This window comes from Salvelinus fontinalis, chromosome 31, assembly GCF_029448725.1.
Source record: "Salvelinus fontinalis isolate EN_2023a chromosome 31, ASM2944872v1, whole genome shotgun sequence".
In the NCBI taxonomy this organism is placed as follows: Eukaryota; Metazoa; Chordata; class Actinopteri; order Salmoniformes; family Salmonidae; genus Salvelinus; species Salvelinus fontinalis.
The window spans coordinates 30,584,317-30,599,547 of record NC_074695.1 but is presented as its reverse complement, the minus strand read 5'-3'; the positions used below and the strand labels follow the sequence as shown (position 1 = coordinate 30,599,547).

The 15,231-nt window shown below is 43.9% G+C and overlaps 1 protein-coding gene across 3 annotated transcripts in view; it reads left to right on the top strand.

Moving 5' to 3' along the window:
• The first annotated feature begins 4,541 nt into the window (after positions 1-4,541).
• The window catches only part of LOC129830029 (NACHT, LRR and PYD domains-containing protein 12-like), a 36,526-nt gene continuing 25,836 nt past the window's right edge, over positions 4,542-15,231 (top strand). Inside the window, exons 1-7 of one of the 3 annotated variants that reach the window (XM_055892178.1) lie at positions 4,542-9,396; positions 9,814-9,945; positions 10,196-10,312; positions 10,508-10,624; positions 10,845-10,952; positions 11,193-11,280; positions 11,439-11,658. In XM_055892178.1, the coding sequence (XP_055748153.1) occupies positions 9,857-9,945; positions 10,196-10,312; positions 10,508-10,624; positions 10,845-10,952; positions 11,193-11,280; positions 11,439-11,658 (739 nt within the window). In that variant the 5' untranslated portion in view covers positions 4,542-9,396; positions 9,814-9,856. The remainder of the gene's footprint in view (positions 9,397-9,813; positions 9,946-10,195; positions 10,313-10,507; positions 10,625-10,844; positions 10,953-11,192; positions 11,281-11,438; positions 11,659-15,231) is intronic. The other 2 variants (XM_055892177.1, XM_055892176.1) reach the window with 2 other exon arrangements.

Here is a 15,231-nt window from a genome sequence, read left to right as displayed (position 1 = left end):
GGTAGGAAAAAGAGAATCTATATACAATGTGTGCAAAAGGCATGAGGTAGGCAATAAATCGAATAATTACAATTTAGCAGATTAACACTGGAGTGATAAATCATCAGATGATCATGTGCAAGAAGAGATACTGGTGTGCAAAAGAGCAGAAAAGTAAATAAATAAAAGCAGTATGGGGGTGAGGTAGGTAAATTGGGTGGGTAGTTTACAGATGGACTATGTACAGCTGCAGCGATCGGTTAGCTGCTCATATAGCAGATTTTTAAAGTTGTTGAGGGAGATAAAAGTCTCCAACTTCAGAGATTTTTGCAATTCGTTCCAGTCGCAGGCAGCAGAGAACTGGAAGGAAAGGCGTCCAAATGAAGTTTTGGCTTTAGGGATGATCAGTGAGATACACCTGCTGGAGCTCGTGCTACGGGTGGGTGTAGCCATCGTGACCAGTGAACTGAGATAAGGCGGCACTTTACCTAGCATAGCCTTGTAGATGACCTGGAGCCAGTGGGTCTGACGACGAACATGTAGCGAGGACCAGCCGACTAGGGCATACAGGTTGCAGTGGTGGGTCGTATAAGGTGCTTTAGTAACAAAACGGATGGCACTGTGATAAACTGCATCCAGTTTGCTGAGTAGAGTATTGGAAGCTATTTTGTAGATGACATCGCCGAAGTCGAGGATCGGTAGGATAGTCAGTTTTACTAGGGTAAGTTTGGCGGCGTGAGTGAAGGAGGCTTTGTTCCGGAATAGAAAGCCGACTCTAGATTTGATTTTGGATTGGAGATGTTTGATATGAGTCTGGAAGGAGAGTTTGCAGTCTAGACAGACACCTAGGTACTTATAGATGTCCACATATTCTAGGTCGGAACCGTCCAGGGTGGTGATGCTAGTCGGGCGTGCGGGTGCAGGCAGTGAACGGTTGAAAAGCATGCATTTGGTTTTACTAGCATTTAAGAGCAGTTGGAGGCCACGGAAGGAGTGTTGTATGGCATTGAAGCTCATTTGGAGGTTAGATAGCACAGTGTCCAGGGAAGGGCCGGAAGTATCCAGAATGGTGTCGTCTGCGTAGAGGTGGATCAGGGAATCGCCCGCAGCAAGAGCAACATCATTGATGTATACAGAGAAAAGAGTCGGCCCGAGAATTGAACCCTGTGGTACCCCCATAGAGACTGCCAGAGGACCGGACAACATGCCCTCCGATTTGACACACTGAACTCTGTCTGCAAAGTAGTTGGTGAACCAGGCAAGGCAGTCATTAGAAAAACCGAGGCTATTGAGTCTGCCGATAAGAATATGGTGATTGACAGAGTCGAAAGCCTTGGCCAGGTCGATGAAGACGGCTGCACAGTAATGTCTTATCGATGGCGGTTATGATATCGTTTAGTACCTTGAGCGTGGCTGAGGTGCACCCGTGACCGGCTCGGAAACCGGATTGCACAGCGGAGAAGGTACGGTGGGATTCGAGATGGTCAGTGATCTGTTTGTTGACTTGGCTTTCGAAGACCTTAGCTAGGCAGGGCAGGATGGATATAGGTCTGTAACAGTTTGGGTCCAGGGTGTCTCCCCCTTTGAAGAGGGGAATGACAGCGGCAGCTTTCCAATCCTTGGGGATCTCAGATGATACGAAGGAGAGGTTGAACAGGCTGGTAATAGGGGGTGCGACAATGGCGGCGGACAGTTTCAGAAATAGGGGGTCCAGATTGTCAAGCCCAGCTGATTTGTATGGGTCCAGGTTTTCCAGCTCTTTCAGAACATCTGCTATCTGGATATGGGTAAAGGAGAAGCTGGGGAGGCTTGGGCGAGTAGCAGCGGGCCGGGCGGGGCTGCTGGCCAAGGTTGGAGTCGCCAGGTGGAAGGCATGGCCAGCCATTGAGAAATGTTTGAAGTTTTCGATTATCACGGACTTAACACGGTCACCACTGATATCTAGCCTCAGTGCAGTGGGCAGCTGGGAGGAGGTGCTCTTGTTTTCCATGGACTTTACAGTATCCCAGAACTTTTTGGAGTTAGAGCTACAGGATGCAAATTTCTGCTTGAAAAAGCTGGCCTTTGCTTTCCTGACTGACTGCGTGTATTGGTTCCTGACTTCCCTGAACAGTTGCATATCACGGGGGCTCTTCGATGCTATTGCAGTTCGCCACAGGATGTTTTTGTGCTGGTCGAGGGCAGTCAGGTCTGGAGTGAACCAAGGGCTATATCTGTTCTTGGTTCTGCATTTTTTGAACGGAGCATGCTTGTCTAATATGGTGAGGAAGTAACTTTTAAAGAATGACCAGGCATCCTCAACTGACGGGATGAGGTCAATATCCTTCCAGGGTACCCGGGCCAGGTCGATTAGAAAGGCCTGCTCGCAGAAGTGTTTCAGGGAGCGTTTGACAGTGATGAGGGGTGGTCGTTTGACCGTGGACCCGTGGCGGATACAGTCAATGAGGCAGTGATCGCTGAGATCTTGATTGAAGACAGCAGAGGTGTATTTGGAGGGCAAGTTGGTCAGGATAATGTCTATTAGGGTGCCCATGTTTACGGATTTAGGGTTGTACCTGGTGGGTTCCTTGATGATTTGTGTGAGATTGAGGGCATCAAGCTTAGATTGTAGGACTGCCGGGGTGTTAAGCATATCCCAGTTTAGGTCACCTAACAGAACAAACTCTGAAGCTAGATGGGGAGCGATCAATTCACAGATGGTGTCCAGGGCACAGCTGGGAGCTGAGGGGGGTCGGTAGCAGGCGGCAACAGTGAGAGACTTGGAGAGATTAATTTTTAAAATTAGAAGTTCGAACTGTTTGGGCATAGACCTGGAAAGTATGACAGAACTTTGCAGGCTATCTCTGCAGTAGATTGCAACTCCTCCCCCTTTGGCAGTTCTATCTTGACGGAAAGTGTTATAGTTGGGTATGGAAATCTCAGAGTTTTTGGTGGCCTTCCTAAACCAGGATTCAGACACGGCAAGGACATCAGGGTTGGCAGAGTGTGCTAAAGCGGTGAGTAAGGCAAACTTAGGGAGGAGGCTTCTGATGTTGACATGCATGAGGCCAAGGCTTTTTCGATCACAGAAGTCAACAAATGAGGGTGACTGGGGACATGCAGGGCCTGGGTTTACCTCCACATCACCCGAGGAACAGAGGAGCAGTAGGATGAGGGTGCGGCTAAAGGCTATCAAAACTGGTCGCCTAGAGCGTTGGGGACAAGGAATAAAAGGAGCAGATTTATGGGCGTGGTAGAATAGATTCTGGGCATAATGTGCAGACCAGGGTATGGTGGGGCACGGGTACAGCGGAGGCAAGCCCCGGCACTGGGTGATGATAAGAGAGGTTGTATCTCTGGACATGCTGGTCTCAATGGGTGAGGTCACCGCATGTGTGGGGGGTGGGACAAAGGAGGTATCAGAGGTACGGAGAGTGGAACTACGGGGTCCATTGCAAACCAAAACAATGATAACTAGCCTGAACAACAGTATGCAAGGCATATTGATATTTGAGAGAGACATACAATAAGGCATAAAGTGATTGCAGGTCATGATTGGGAGAGCTAGCTAAAACAGCAGGTCAGATAACAGCAGCTAGTCAGCTAACACAGCAACAGAAGGTAAAAATGGCGACGACTGGGCAGAGAGGGTCGGATTAACTACACACAGATCCTGAGTTAAGGCACAGAGCCGACAGATAAAACACAAATAAACAGAATGGAGTACCGTGAATTAATGGACAGTCAAGCAGGCATAAGCTATGTAGCCAAGTGATCATAGTGTCCAGGGGGCAGCCGTAGATGGAGTAGTGAGGCCTCCACTAAGCTAGCCCGCGGCGTTTAAAGTTAGTAGCCCGGGGGGGTGGTCTGCTCAGACGGAGGGGGTCTGCTCAGACGGAGGCCGGTTGAGGGCACAGCGGATGGGGTATTTGTCTGCAGACCAGACGTGGTCGTGTCGACAGAGAATCCAAGCCGGATGGCGGTGGCGAAAGAGAGGTTGTGAGTTGTAGAATTGTGTTTGCTAACTGGTGCTAGCTTCGTGATTCAGACAGCTAGTCATGGGTAGCAAGCTAGCAGAAGATGGAGGTCTGTTTTTAGCCACGCCGTGCAATTCCGTCGGTAGATTAGTGGGGTTCCGTGTGGTAGAGGGGACCAATCCAATTGTCAAAATAGTTATAGTGGCCTAAGAAGATTGTTCGATAGACCTGTTCAGATAGCAGCCGATATGCTCAAGACAGCTAACGATTAGCGGGCCGCAGTTAGTATATGGACGTTCAGGTTACGTCGCGATGGAGGGGCCGGTTAAAATACTCCCTCGGGCAGATAACGTCGGTATCCCAGTCGTGAAGGCCCGGTGGGGCTCCGCATCGGCAGTAAAACGGGTCCGGATAGGTGATTGTAGCCCAGGAGTGGCTGATGGAACTCTTCAGCTGGCTAGCTCCGGGATAATTGGTGTTTGCTCCGGAATTGATGTTAGCCGATAGTCACTCGGATAGCAGCTAGTTAGCTGCAAGATCCAGGTGTAAATGTCCAGAGCTTGAGGTAAAAATCCGGGGATATGGAGAGAAAATAGGTCTGGTATGCTCTGGTCTGAGTCGCGTTGTACAAAACTGGCAATAGTTTTCCGAGCTAAAGGATAGCTGATGAGCGCTAGCTGTGGTTAGGATGGTTTTTGGTTAGCTGTTATGAAAGTTTGCTGGGGTTTAGTAGTGGCTATTTACACATCCTATTGATTACAATCTGTCCTGGTCCATAGCACCTCACCTCAAACCGTGGTACCCACCACTAAATCAATAATGACATTTTAGCCCTTTTTTTTATGAATAGCTGAATTGGCAAATCTCTGCACAGTGCCTGTAAGTATTCACCCACCTTGGACGTCTTAACATTTTATTCTGCTAGAAAGTGTCAGAGTGGATCTCTTTTTGTCAGAGCAGATGGTCAGGGGATCGGAAAACATAATTATATTCATTTGTACACAAGTAAGCCCAAAAAGATTTGTATTTAAAAATGATAATTTCATGTCTTGATTACATTGAGCCATGTTCACATACAGCAGGGGTCCCCAATTCCATTCAGTCATGGGCTGATTTTTCCTTGAGTGGATGGTTGGGGTGCCGGAACACACAGTGCCTTCACTCCCATTTTGTTATGGCAAGACTAAATGAGTAGAGCAGTAAAAATGTGCTTAAGTGACTTAAGTTGCATCATTTTTGAATGTCTACCTCATCTCTGTACCCCACACATTCAATTATCTGTAAGGTTCCTCTGTCTAGCAGAGAATTTAAAACACAAATTCAACCACAAAGATCAGGGAGGTTTTCCAATGCCTCGCAAAGACGGGCACCTATTGGTAGATGGGTAAATTTTTTATAAAAGCAGACATTGAATATCGCTTTTGAGGATGGTGAAGTTCTTAATTACACGTTGGATGGTGTATCAATACACCCAGTCACTACAAAGATACCAGAGTCCTTCCTGAGTTGCCGGAGAGGAAGGAAACTGCTCAGGGATTTCACCATGAGGCAAATGTTGACTTTAAAACAGTTGCAGAGTTTAATGGCTGTGATAGGAGAAAACTGAGGATGGATCAACAACATTGTAGTTACTCCACAATACAATACTAACCTAAATGACAGAGAAAATAAGGAAGCCTGTACAGAATAAAAATATTTAAAAAAAACATGCATCCTGTTTGCAACAAGGCACTAAAGTAATACAGCAAACAAATGTGGCAAAGCAATTTCCTTTTTTTCCCCGAAATATAAGTGTTATGTTTGGGGCAAATCCAATAACACATTACTGAATACCGCTCTTCATATTTTCAAGCATAGTGTTGGCTGCATCATGTTATGGGTACGCATAATCGTTAAGGACTAGGGAGTTTTTCAGGATAAAAAATAAACGGAATGGAGCTAAGCACAGGGAATATCCTAGAGGAAAACCTTGTTCAGTCTGCTTTCCATCACACACCGGGAGATGAATTCAACTTTCAGTAGGACAATAACCTAAAATGCAAAGCCAAATATACACTGCAGATGCTTACCATGAAGATGGTGAATGATCCCGAGGTGCCGATTTACAGTTTTGACTTAAATCTGCTTGAAAATCTATGGCAAGACTTGGAAATGGCTGTCTAGCAATGATTAACAACCAATTTGAAAGAGCTTGAAGAATTTTGAAAAAAATAATGGCCAAACCAGGTGTACAAAGCTCTTAGAGACTTACCCAGAAAGACTCATGGCTGTAATCGCTACCAAAGGTGATTCTAACATGTATTGACTCGGGTGTGAATACTTACAGTGGGGAGAAGAAGTATTTGATACACTGGCGATTTTGCAGGTTTTCCTACTTACAAAGCATGTAGAGGTCTGTAAGGTCTGTATAACAAAAATCCAGAAAATCACATTGTATGATTTTTAGTAAGTAATAATTAGCATTTTATTGCATGACATAAGTATTTGATACATCAGAAAAGCAGAACTTAATATTTGGTACAGAAACCTTTGTTTGCAATTACAGAGATCATATGTTTCCTGTAGTTCTTGACCAGGTTTGCACACACTGCACATTTTGGCCCACTCCTCCATACAGACCTTCAACAGATCCTTCAGGTTTCGGGGCTGTCGCTGGGCAATACGGACTTTCAGCTCCCTCCAAAGATTTTATATTGGGTTCAGGTCTGGAGACTGGCTAGGCCACTCCAGGACCTTGAGATGCTTCTTACGGAGCCACTCCTTAGTTGCCCTGGCTGTGTGTTTCGGGTCATTGTCATGCTGGAAGACCCAGCCACGACCCATCTTCAATGCTCTTACTGAGGGAAGGAGGTTGTTGGCCAAGATCTCACGATACATGGCCCCATCCATCCTCCCCTCAATACGGTGCAATCGTCCTGTCCCCTTTGCAGAAAAGCATCCCCAAAGAATGATGTTTCCACCTCCATGCTTCACGGTTGGGATGGTGTTCTTGGGGTTGTACTCATCCTTCTTCCAAACACGGCGAGTGGAGTTTAGACCAAAAAGCTCTATTTTTGTCTCATCAGACCACATGACCATCTCCCATTCCTCCTCTGGATCATCCAGATGGTCACTGGCAAACTTCAGACGGGCCTGGACATGCGCTGGCTTGAGCAGGGGGGCCTTGCGTGCGCTGCAGGATTTTAATCCATGACGGCGTAGTGTGTTACTAATGGTTTTCTTTGAGACTGTGGTCCCAGCTCTCTTCAGGTCATTGACCAGGTCCTGCCGTGTAGTTTTGGGCTGATCCCTCACCTTCCTCATGATCGTTGATGCCCCACGAGGTGAGATCTTGCATGGAGCCCCAGACCGAGGGTGATTGACCGTCATCTTGAACTTCTTCCATTTTCTAATAATTGCGCCAACAGTTGTTGCCTTCTCACCAAGCTGCTTGCCTATTGTCCTGTAGCCCATCCCAGCCTTGTGCAGGTCTACAATTTTATCCCTGATGTCCTTACACAGCTCTCTGGTCTTGGCCATTGTGGAGAGGTTGGAGTCTGTTTGATTGAGTGTGTGGACAGGTGTCTTTTATACAGGTAACGAGTTCAAACAGGTGCAGTTAATACAGGTAATGAGTGGAGAACAGGAGGGCTTCTTAAAGAAAAACTAACAGGTCTGTGAGAGTCGGAATTATTACTGGTTGGTAGGTGATCAAATACTTATGTCATGCAATAAAATGCAAATTAATTACTTAAAAATCATACAATGTGATTTTCTGGATTTTTGTTTTAGATTCCGTCTCTCACAGTTGAAGTGTACCTATGATAAAAAATTACAGACCTCTACATGCTTTGTAAGTAGGAAAACCTGCAAAATCGGCAGTGTATCAAATACTGGTTCTATCCACGGTATGTAAATGAGAGATTTTTGTTTAAAGTTTTTATTCAATTTGCTAAAATGTCAAAAAATATGTTTTCACTTTGTCTTTATGGGGTATTGTGTGTAGATGGGTGAGAAAAACATTCAATTTAAGTAACATCAAACTGGAATAACTCAAGGGGTATGAATACTTTCGGAAGATACCGTAGCTATAAATAATTTGTACACTGCAAATTGATCAAAATAATCCATATAAATCAATGGGCGCCTATTGGGGAACCCTAATATACAGTATGTCTCTCTTTTTATTTGTGGGACTACTGTACTTGGAAACATATTTTCAAAATATTTTCTTTTAGCTGAGTTCCTGGTGATTTTAGTATTTTATTATATATTGTTTTTATACAATCCTAAAAACTTTGGGGGGCCAAAAAAACAACAACGCGAATCAGTTTTGGCCACCTGTTGCTGACTCCTGCCCTATGGTATCCTAGTCAGAGATTAAAGCGCAGGCAGGGAAGCCTCCACAGATAACATGGCTGCAGAGATGGGGACCTTGATTATAAGGAATCCCTCCCACATATGATAGGTTCCAGCAGGTATCCACCTCCTGGCTGCACTACCTTAAAGGCCCAGTACACTCAATAACTAAGTGTCCTGTGTTTTATATATATTTCCACATTGAGGTTTTGAATAATACAGTGATTTTTTTAAAAATATGATAATGCCCTTTTAGTGTAAGAGCTGTCTCAAAAGACTGCCTAAAATGTCAGCCTGTTTTGGTTCGATGGAGTTTTGGCCTGCCAGGCAGTAAATGTGTAGACCAATAAGAAAGAGTTCAAAACCTCTCTACCAAGAGCTAGTTTTCTCTTTTCCCCTCCCCACTCAAACCACTCCCAGACAGTCCCAGCAAAATTCTTACTTGATAAATTGTTCTTTGTTAAGAAACTATTTTTGACCATTTGAATTTAAAACAATCACTGTAAGGTACTTAATTGTTACTCGTGAAATGATTTGATATTGAGATAAAAACGGCTGCATTGGACCTTTTTAAGCTCTGGGAGCTTCATGTTCACTGTAGCTATAATTCCTGCGTGAGCTTTAATGAATTGATTATTGTAAGCCTGATGCACAATCAAGGTTACAGTAAGATCAGAGGAAGGGTGGGGGGGCTTTGCATTGACAGGATGGGAGTTCAGACTACCTGATTAGCACCATGTCCAGCGTTAAAGGTGCAGTCCCAATTAATTGTCCATGTGCACAGATTATTGCAGCAAAGCCTCCAGGTCCATAACGATGTGATCCCCCTCAGAATGACACGGTGAATTATACATCCTATAGTCACTAGTGTGAATTAGTCTGTGTTGTTCTCTGGATGGTTGTAGTTGACAATTACGTCCACATTGGAGTTATGCAAAATTGCTCAACCCTCATTGGCATATAATACCTTAAAATAATGCTTGGACATAAGATATTGGTTGTTAGCACCACTCCCTGTTCCATATTTGGGCATGGAAGCTGAAAGTGAAAGTCTCTACAGAATCCATTTTGAGATGGCAGACTTACAGAATTCACCCTAAACTGGAGAGGGGAAAGAAGTAAAGTAAGTACCAAAGTTGAGAGTGAGAGTGACTACCTGATGTAGTCTAAGGAATTAACAGTGTTTTAAAGAATGATGTAACGGATTACTAGTGTTTGAAAGCTGCATCACTTCTTAGTACTGAAGGACAACACGTAAACAAAGAGGAAGTGAATCATGGTGATCTGTGAAATGGATGTTAAAATGGAGGATGTGTGCTAATACATGACTAGTGTTGAATCCAGTGATGGTTATCCTGTTGTGTTGAATCCAGCGATGTATGCACCACTAATGTGTTTGATCCTGGTTGTGTGGCAGTAGGTGGGATGTAGGCTACAGTTGTCGGCTGTGGTTCTACCTGAAAGAGTGTCACGCTATCATAGCCCTTTTATTATATATTGCGTTTTAGAGAGAGCCTGATGCCATTATTTGTGTTCACAGGTCAGCTGATCTGGGACTCCCCTGAGGGAGCACGGTCTTTAAAATGAGTCTCTCTGGGGGGAGAGAGGAGGTTGCTACTGCCTTTAAAATGTCACCCTATGTTAAGGATGACATAGACCACAAAGTTGAAAGGTGGGAGTAGAGTCTGTGTGTGTGTGTCTGAGCTCAGCAGTGATTATTTAATCATTAGGGAGAATTAGGGCTTGATTCAATTCAGCAATGTTCCAGCATTCACAGAGACTGTGTTCACAGTAAACGCTGCATATGTCGGCTCAATCAAATATTACCTTTGCATTTCAATCGTTCTATACCGCAGAATTTCTGTAATATGGATTGAATCGGGCCCTAAATGAGACTGAAGGCCTGTTCTGTTGTGTTGAAGCCCAATCCAACAGGAAAGACCAGTCTCACCTGTACCCAGCTGTGTGTCCATGAAGAGTGACCAGTCTATGATGGCTCCAATCACATTCGGAGAGAAAAATTCTGCTTCTAAACAAAGGTAAGAACTCTGCTTTATGTCATTAGAAAACTGTCGGTACACAGTGCTGTGTGTATGGTATGTAGGCTGTTTCCTTGTAGACTGTTGGTCATGGAAATGACTTTGTGTGTGTATAGAGGCAGTGCTATGTTCAGGAAAAGAGGACATCAGCACCTGGTCAAATATATAAGAGACTGAAGGTCAGTTGTGTTGAAGCTCAATCCAACAGGAGAGACCAGTCTCACCTGTACCCAGCTGTGTGTCCATGAAGAGTGACCAGTCTATGATGGCTCCAATCACATTCGGAGAGGAAAATTCTGCACCTAAACAAAGGTACAAACTTGCGGGACTGGCCTGCCTATTGAGTAGTGGACACTTCCTCAGTGTGTTTGTCTTCTCCCTGGTCGTTATGTCTGTCTTTGATTTTCTCAACCAACAAAACCAGTCAGCACATACATACAGTAGATAGAATCAATGAGCTGTAAATCCTTTTTTCAATACATACAGCAGGTTGTGAAGACTAGGAACTCTGTTCTCTTCATGTTGTTGACAGGATCCAACAGGAGAGGCCAGTCTCACCTGTACCCAGTTGTGTGTCCATGAAGAGTGTCCAGATACAGTCAGTTTCATTCAGAGAGGGAATCTCTGCTACTAAACAGAGGTAAGGAACTCTGCTGTGCACAGTGCTGTGTGTATGTAGGACGTTTCCTTGTGGACGGTTGGTAAAATACATTTCTTTGCTGTGTGCGTGTACATGACACATTTGTCAAGAATCCATTATCTGCCAAATACCCTCTCCCTGAGTTGTATATGTGTGGTAACCTGTGTTTGCCTGTTTGTATGAACTCTCCAGGTGTGTAAATAGTTATGCAAATTTATGTGACCTCATGTTTGTCCACAGAAACAGTCTGGAGAGATCACAGTCAGAGACCGAGACAGAGAGTCAGTTTACCCAGAGTCATCAAACGGACCTGTCCTCCATATTCAGGGTGGGCTGGCTTAGCTATGTTTTACAGTCTTCACAGTTGAAATAAATCAATTGTTAAGATTAGCTAAACTTATCATATACTGTTCATGAAAAGCTTTTGATTGTAATCTTTTTATAAAATTATTAACTGATTGTATAACTTTTTACATTCTATGTTAGTCGCTCGAAGACGATATCATGACTTTTCTGAAGAGTCAGTTGAAGAGGTTTAAGAGGATTCTGAGCTCAGAGTGCTTTGAGAGCCAGGGGGAGGACAAGGAAGTAGTGGATATTGAAATTGCAAAGCAGGAGAGCAATGCCAGGGAGGGAGCTCTGAAGATCACACTGCATATGCTGAGGAACATGAACCAAACAGAGCTCGCTGACATACTGGAGAAAAGTAAGTCTTAAAGAGTGAATCTACAGTAGGGGGAACAGCACCACTGGTCGCCCCACCACTGTTGTTATTGTTTTTGTTGCCGAGCTGAGGCGCATTGTGCAGCATTAGTCAAATAAATTGCAGTACATATGCTTTTCTATCGCGCGTGCAATGATGTCTGAGGGAAAAAACTGTATTTGTTGTTTGCAGTAACTTCTTTCTTGTTGTAATATCGCAAATGGACGTGGCAGTTTCACCATTAAGGATTCCAGCTTTAAGTCTTTAACCTGTTAAACTCTGAGCATTGTTTTGTACTCAGTACCGGGAGCGCAAGCTTAAGTGGACTCCGAAAGTAGTAAGTGACATATCTTTTGAAAACTACATCACTTGTCTTTTTGGAAATCTAGGTCAAATCTTACTGCTGGCAAAGTCATAAGAATGCTCCCGCCCACACCCAGTGCGCTATGGTCGTATTCATAGGTATGCAATTTAGGTAAACTCACCAAAGTTGCGAAAATGTTGTATGCATGGAAAGGGGTACACCCTAGTGGTCATCGTGATGCAGTGCATTTATTTATCATCCAGATTTCAAGGTCAACTCCCTCTTTGAAACAACTTGCTTGGTTTTAAATGGCCTATGTGGCATCGATATGAGTCAGAAACATATTTCTAGAGTAAAAATTGTCTACAAAGTGTAAATAGGATAGTTTTGGTTATAAAGTCAGTCTCACCCAAAACTGAGTATTGTGAGTGATTTCATCACAACTTACTGGAGGGTTGGGTATGGATTACGATCATGACCACTAAATCGAGAGATGCAGCTGTGCTGATTGCGCTGTGCACGCTCCATTCAATCATAGCCTGCCTTCCATAGTTGAGAAAATGTATTTCCATTTTTAGAGCGGTCACTCGACTATCTTATCAATATAATAGATAATCCTTGATGTATCTAATGAAGGTAGATTAGCCTACAATATATGTTTCTCATAGAAAATGCCACCAGAGGGCTTCAGAGTTTAACAGGTTAAGCTACACTGAAAGGGATATTTCATTTACCAAGATGCATCTATTGACATATTGTATTTCATTTACCTAGATCAGGGGTGTCAAAGTCAAATGGACGGAGGGCCAAATAAAAAATTTAGCTACAAGCCGAGGGCCGGACTGTTCGAATGTTCATTGAAAATTTTTTAAATGACGCATATAGTCTAGTGAACCTAATTGAACCTACTGAAAACCTAACAAATATATTCCAATATGATCAGATAAATAAAGCAATATTTTCTTATGGCTCTGTCAGTAATCTTTAATTTTCAACAGACACAAAAGACAAATTTCCTTTATATAAAAATCCCCATAACATGAACATTAAATGAAAGAAACCGGTATTCAAGGCACCATCAGTAGCCTATATTTTCTATTTTAGCAAAAGTGGGCTAAATTTACTTCAAAGAAAAAAACAATAATAGCAATTTTCTATCATCCACTCAACTGAAATATTTTTAAAATATAATTGGATTGAAATACAATAAAATAAAGTGCAAAAATCTATTAATCAAAAACAACACTTTGTTTAAGGAGAAGTAACATGCAGTGAAAACAAATATTAAACTTTAACTTTTAAACTTGAACTGAGTAAAAACTCTAAATATGTGATTGCACAGTAATGTTCACTTGTTTGAGGTTGAGGGTGATACTTGGTGGTGTCCCATCTTTTCCACAAGTTCATCAATGTTCGGGGTAAGGCTCTGAGCTGAGGAAATCCTCAGAATTGAGTGGAGGTGTTCAGCAGTAAGTCGACTTCTGTGTGATGTTTTGTTCAGGTTCATCAAAGAAAACAGTTGTTCACACAGGTATGTGCTGCCAAACATAGACAACGTTTGAGCAGCCTGGATGCGCAGCTGGGGCATTGTGTCGGGGAGGAAACGGGCGAACTCCGCAGCACCCACTGCCGCATATTTTGCCCTCAGTGCATCATTGCATTGGAGGTCAATCAACTCCATTTGGAGGTTTGGTGGTGAGCTTTCCACGTCAACAGCAAATGGGTTACCGAGCAGTTCCAACCTGCTTTTTTGTGCTTCAAAGTCAGCAAATCGGCGTCGAAAGTCAGCGGCAAGCATACCTATTTTATCAGCCAACTGTGCGCTCGGGAACGCACTGGTAGAGAGCTTCTCTTTCATGGTCTGGCAGCTGGGAAAGTGGCTCAAATTTTCTTTCCGCATCTGCGTCTCCCACAGAGTCAGTTTGGTTTTAAATGCCTTCACTGTACTGTACATATCAGAGATGACATGATCCCGACCCTGCAGCTGCAAGTTCATTGCATTCAGATGACTCGTAATGTCACACAGAAAAGCCATTTCACACAGAAACATTTCGTCTCGGAGTTGTGTTGTGTCTTTCCCTTTGCTGTCCAAGAACAGACAAATCTCCTCACGAAGCTCGAAACATCTTTGAAGCACCTTTCCCTGGCTTAGCCATCGCACCTCTGTGTGATAAGGCAAATCACCATGCTCCGTTTCTAACTCCGTCAGAAATGCCTTGAACTGGCGGTGTTCAAACCTTTGGCTCTGATAAAGGTAACTGTGCGCGTGATGATGCTCATTACATGCTCCATTTTCAAGGCTTTACCGCACAACGCTTCCTGGTGTATGATACAATGATAAGCTGTCAGCTCACCTGTCGCGTTTTCCTCTTGCATCTTTTCCCGTATCTTCGCCACCAGTCCGCTCCTGTGTCCACACATCGCAGGTGCTCCGTCGGTTGTCAAACCCACGAGTTTTTCCCAAGGCAGCTCCATCTCATTTACACATCTTGACACCTCTTCATACAAATCATGCCCCGTAGTTGTGCCATGCATAGGACGTAAAGCCAAAAACTCCTCTGTCACGCTTAGGCTGGAGTCCACTCCGCGGATGAAAATTGACAACTGGGCAATGTCAGAAATGTCGGTGCTCTCATCCACAGCCAAGGAATATGCAATGAAATCTTTTCCCTTTTTCACAAGCTGCTCTTTTAGATTGATGGACAACTGGTCTACTCTCTCGGCAATGGTGTTTCTGCTCAGACTCACATTTAAAAAGAGTTGCCTTTTTTCTGGGCAAACTTCGTCACAAACTTTAATCATGCAGTTTTTGATGAAATCCCCCTCCGTAAATGGCCGGGCTGATTTAGCGATCTCTTCTGCCAAAATAAAACTGGCCTTGACAGCAGCCTGGCCTTGTGATTTGGCTTTTTTGAACAGAGCCTGTCGAGATTTGAGGCCTCGTTTTAATTCCTCTGCCTTTTGTAGCCTTTGTTCCATGTCCATATTCTTGTTTTTGTCCGCGTGTTTCGTTTCATAATGTCGTCTCAGATTATACTCTTTCAGTACCGCCACACTTTCTCCACACAGAAGACACACAGGTTTTCCAGCTACCTCCGTGAACATATACTCCGACTCCCACCTTGTTTGAAACCCCCGGTTCTCAGTGTCCACCTTCCGTTTTGCCATTTTTGATGGGTATCTGAAAGTTAATTTTACTGTGATGCTGACGACTGCTGTGCCAATAAATATTGAAATGAAGCAGCCTACTGCTCGGTGCGTCACCGTTGCAT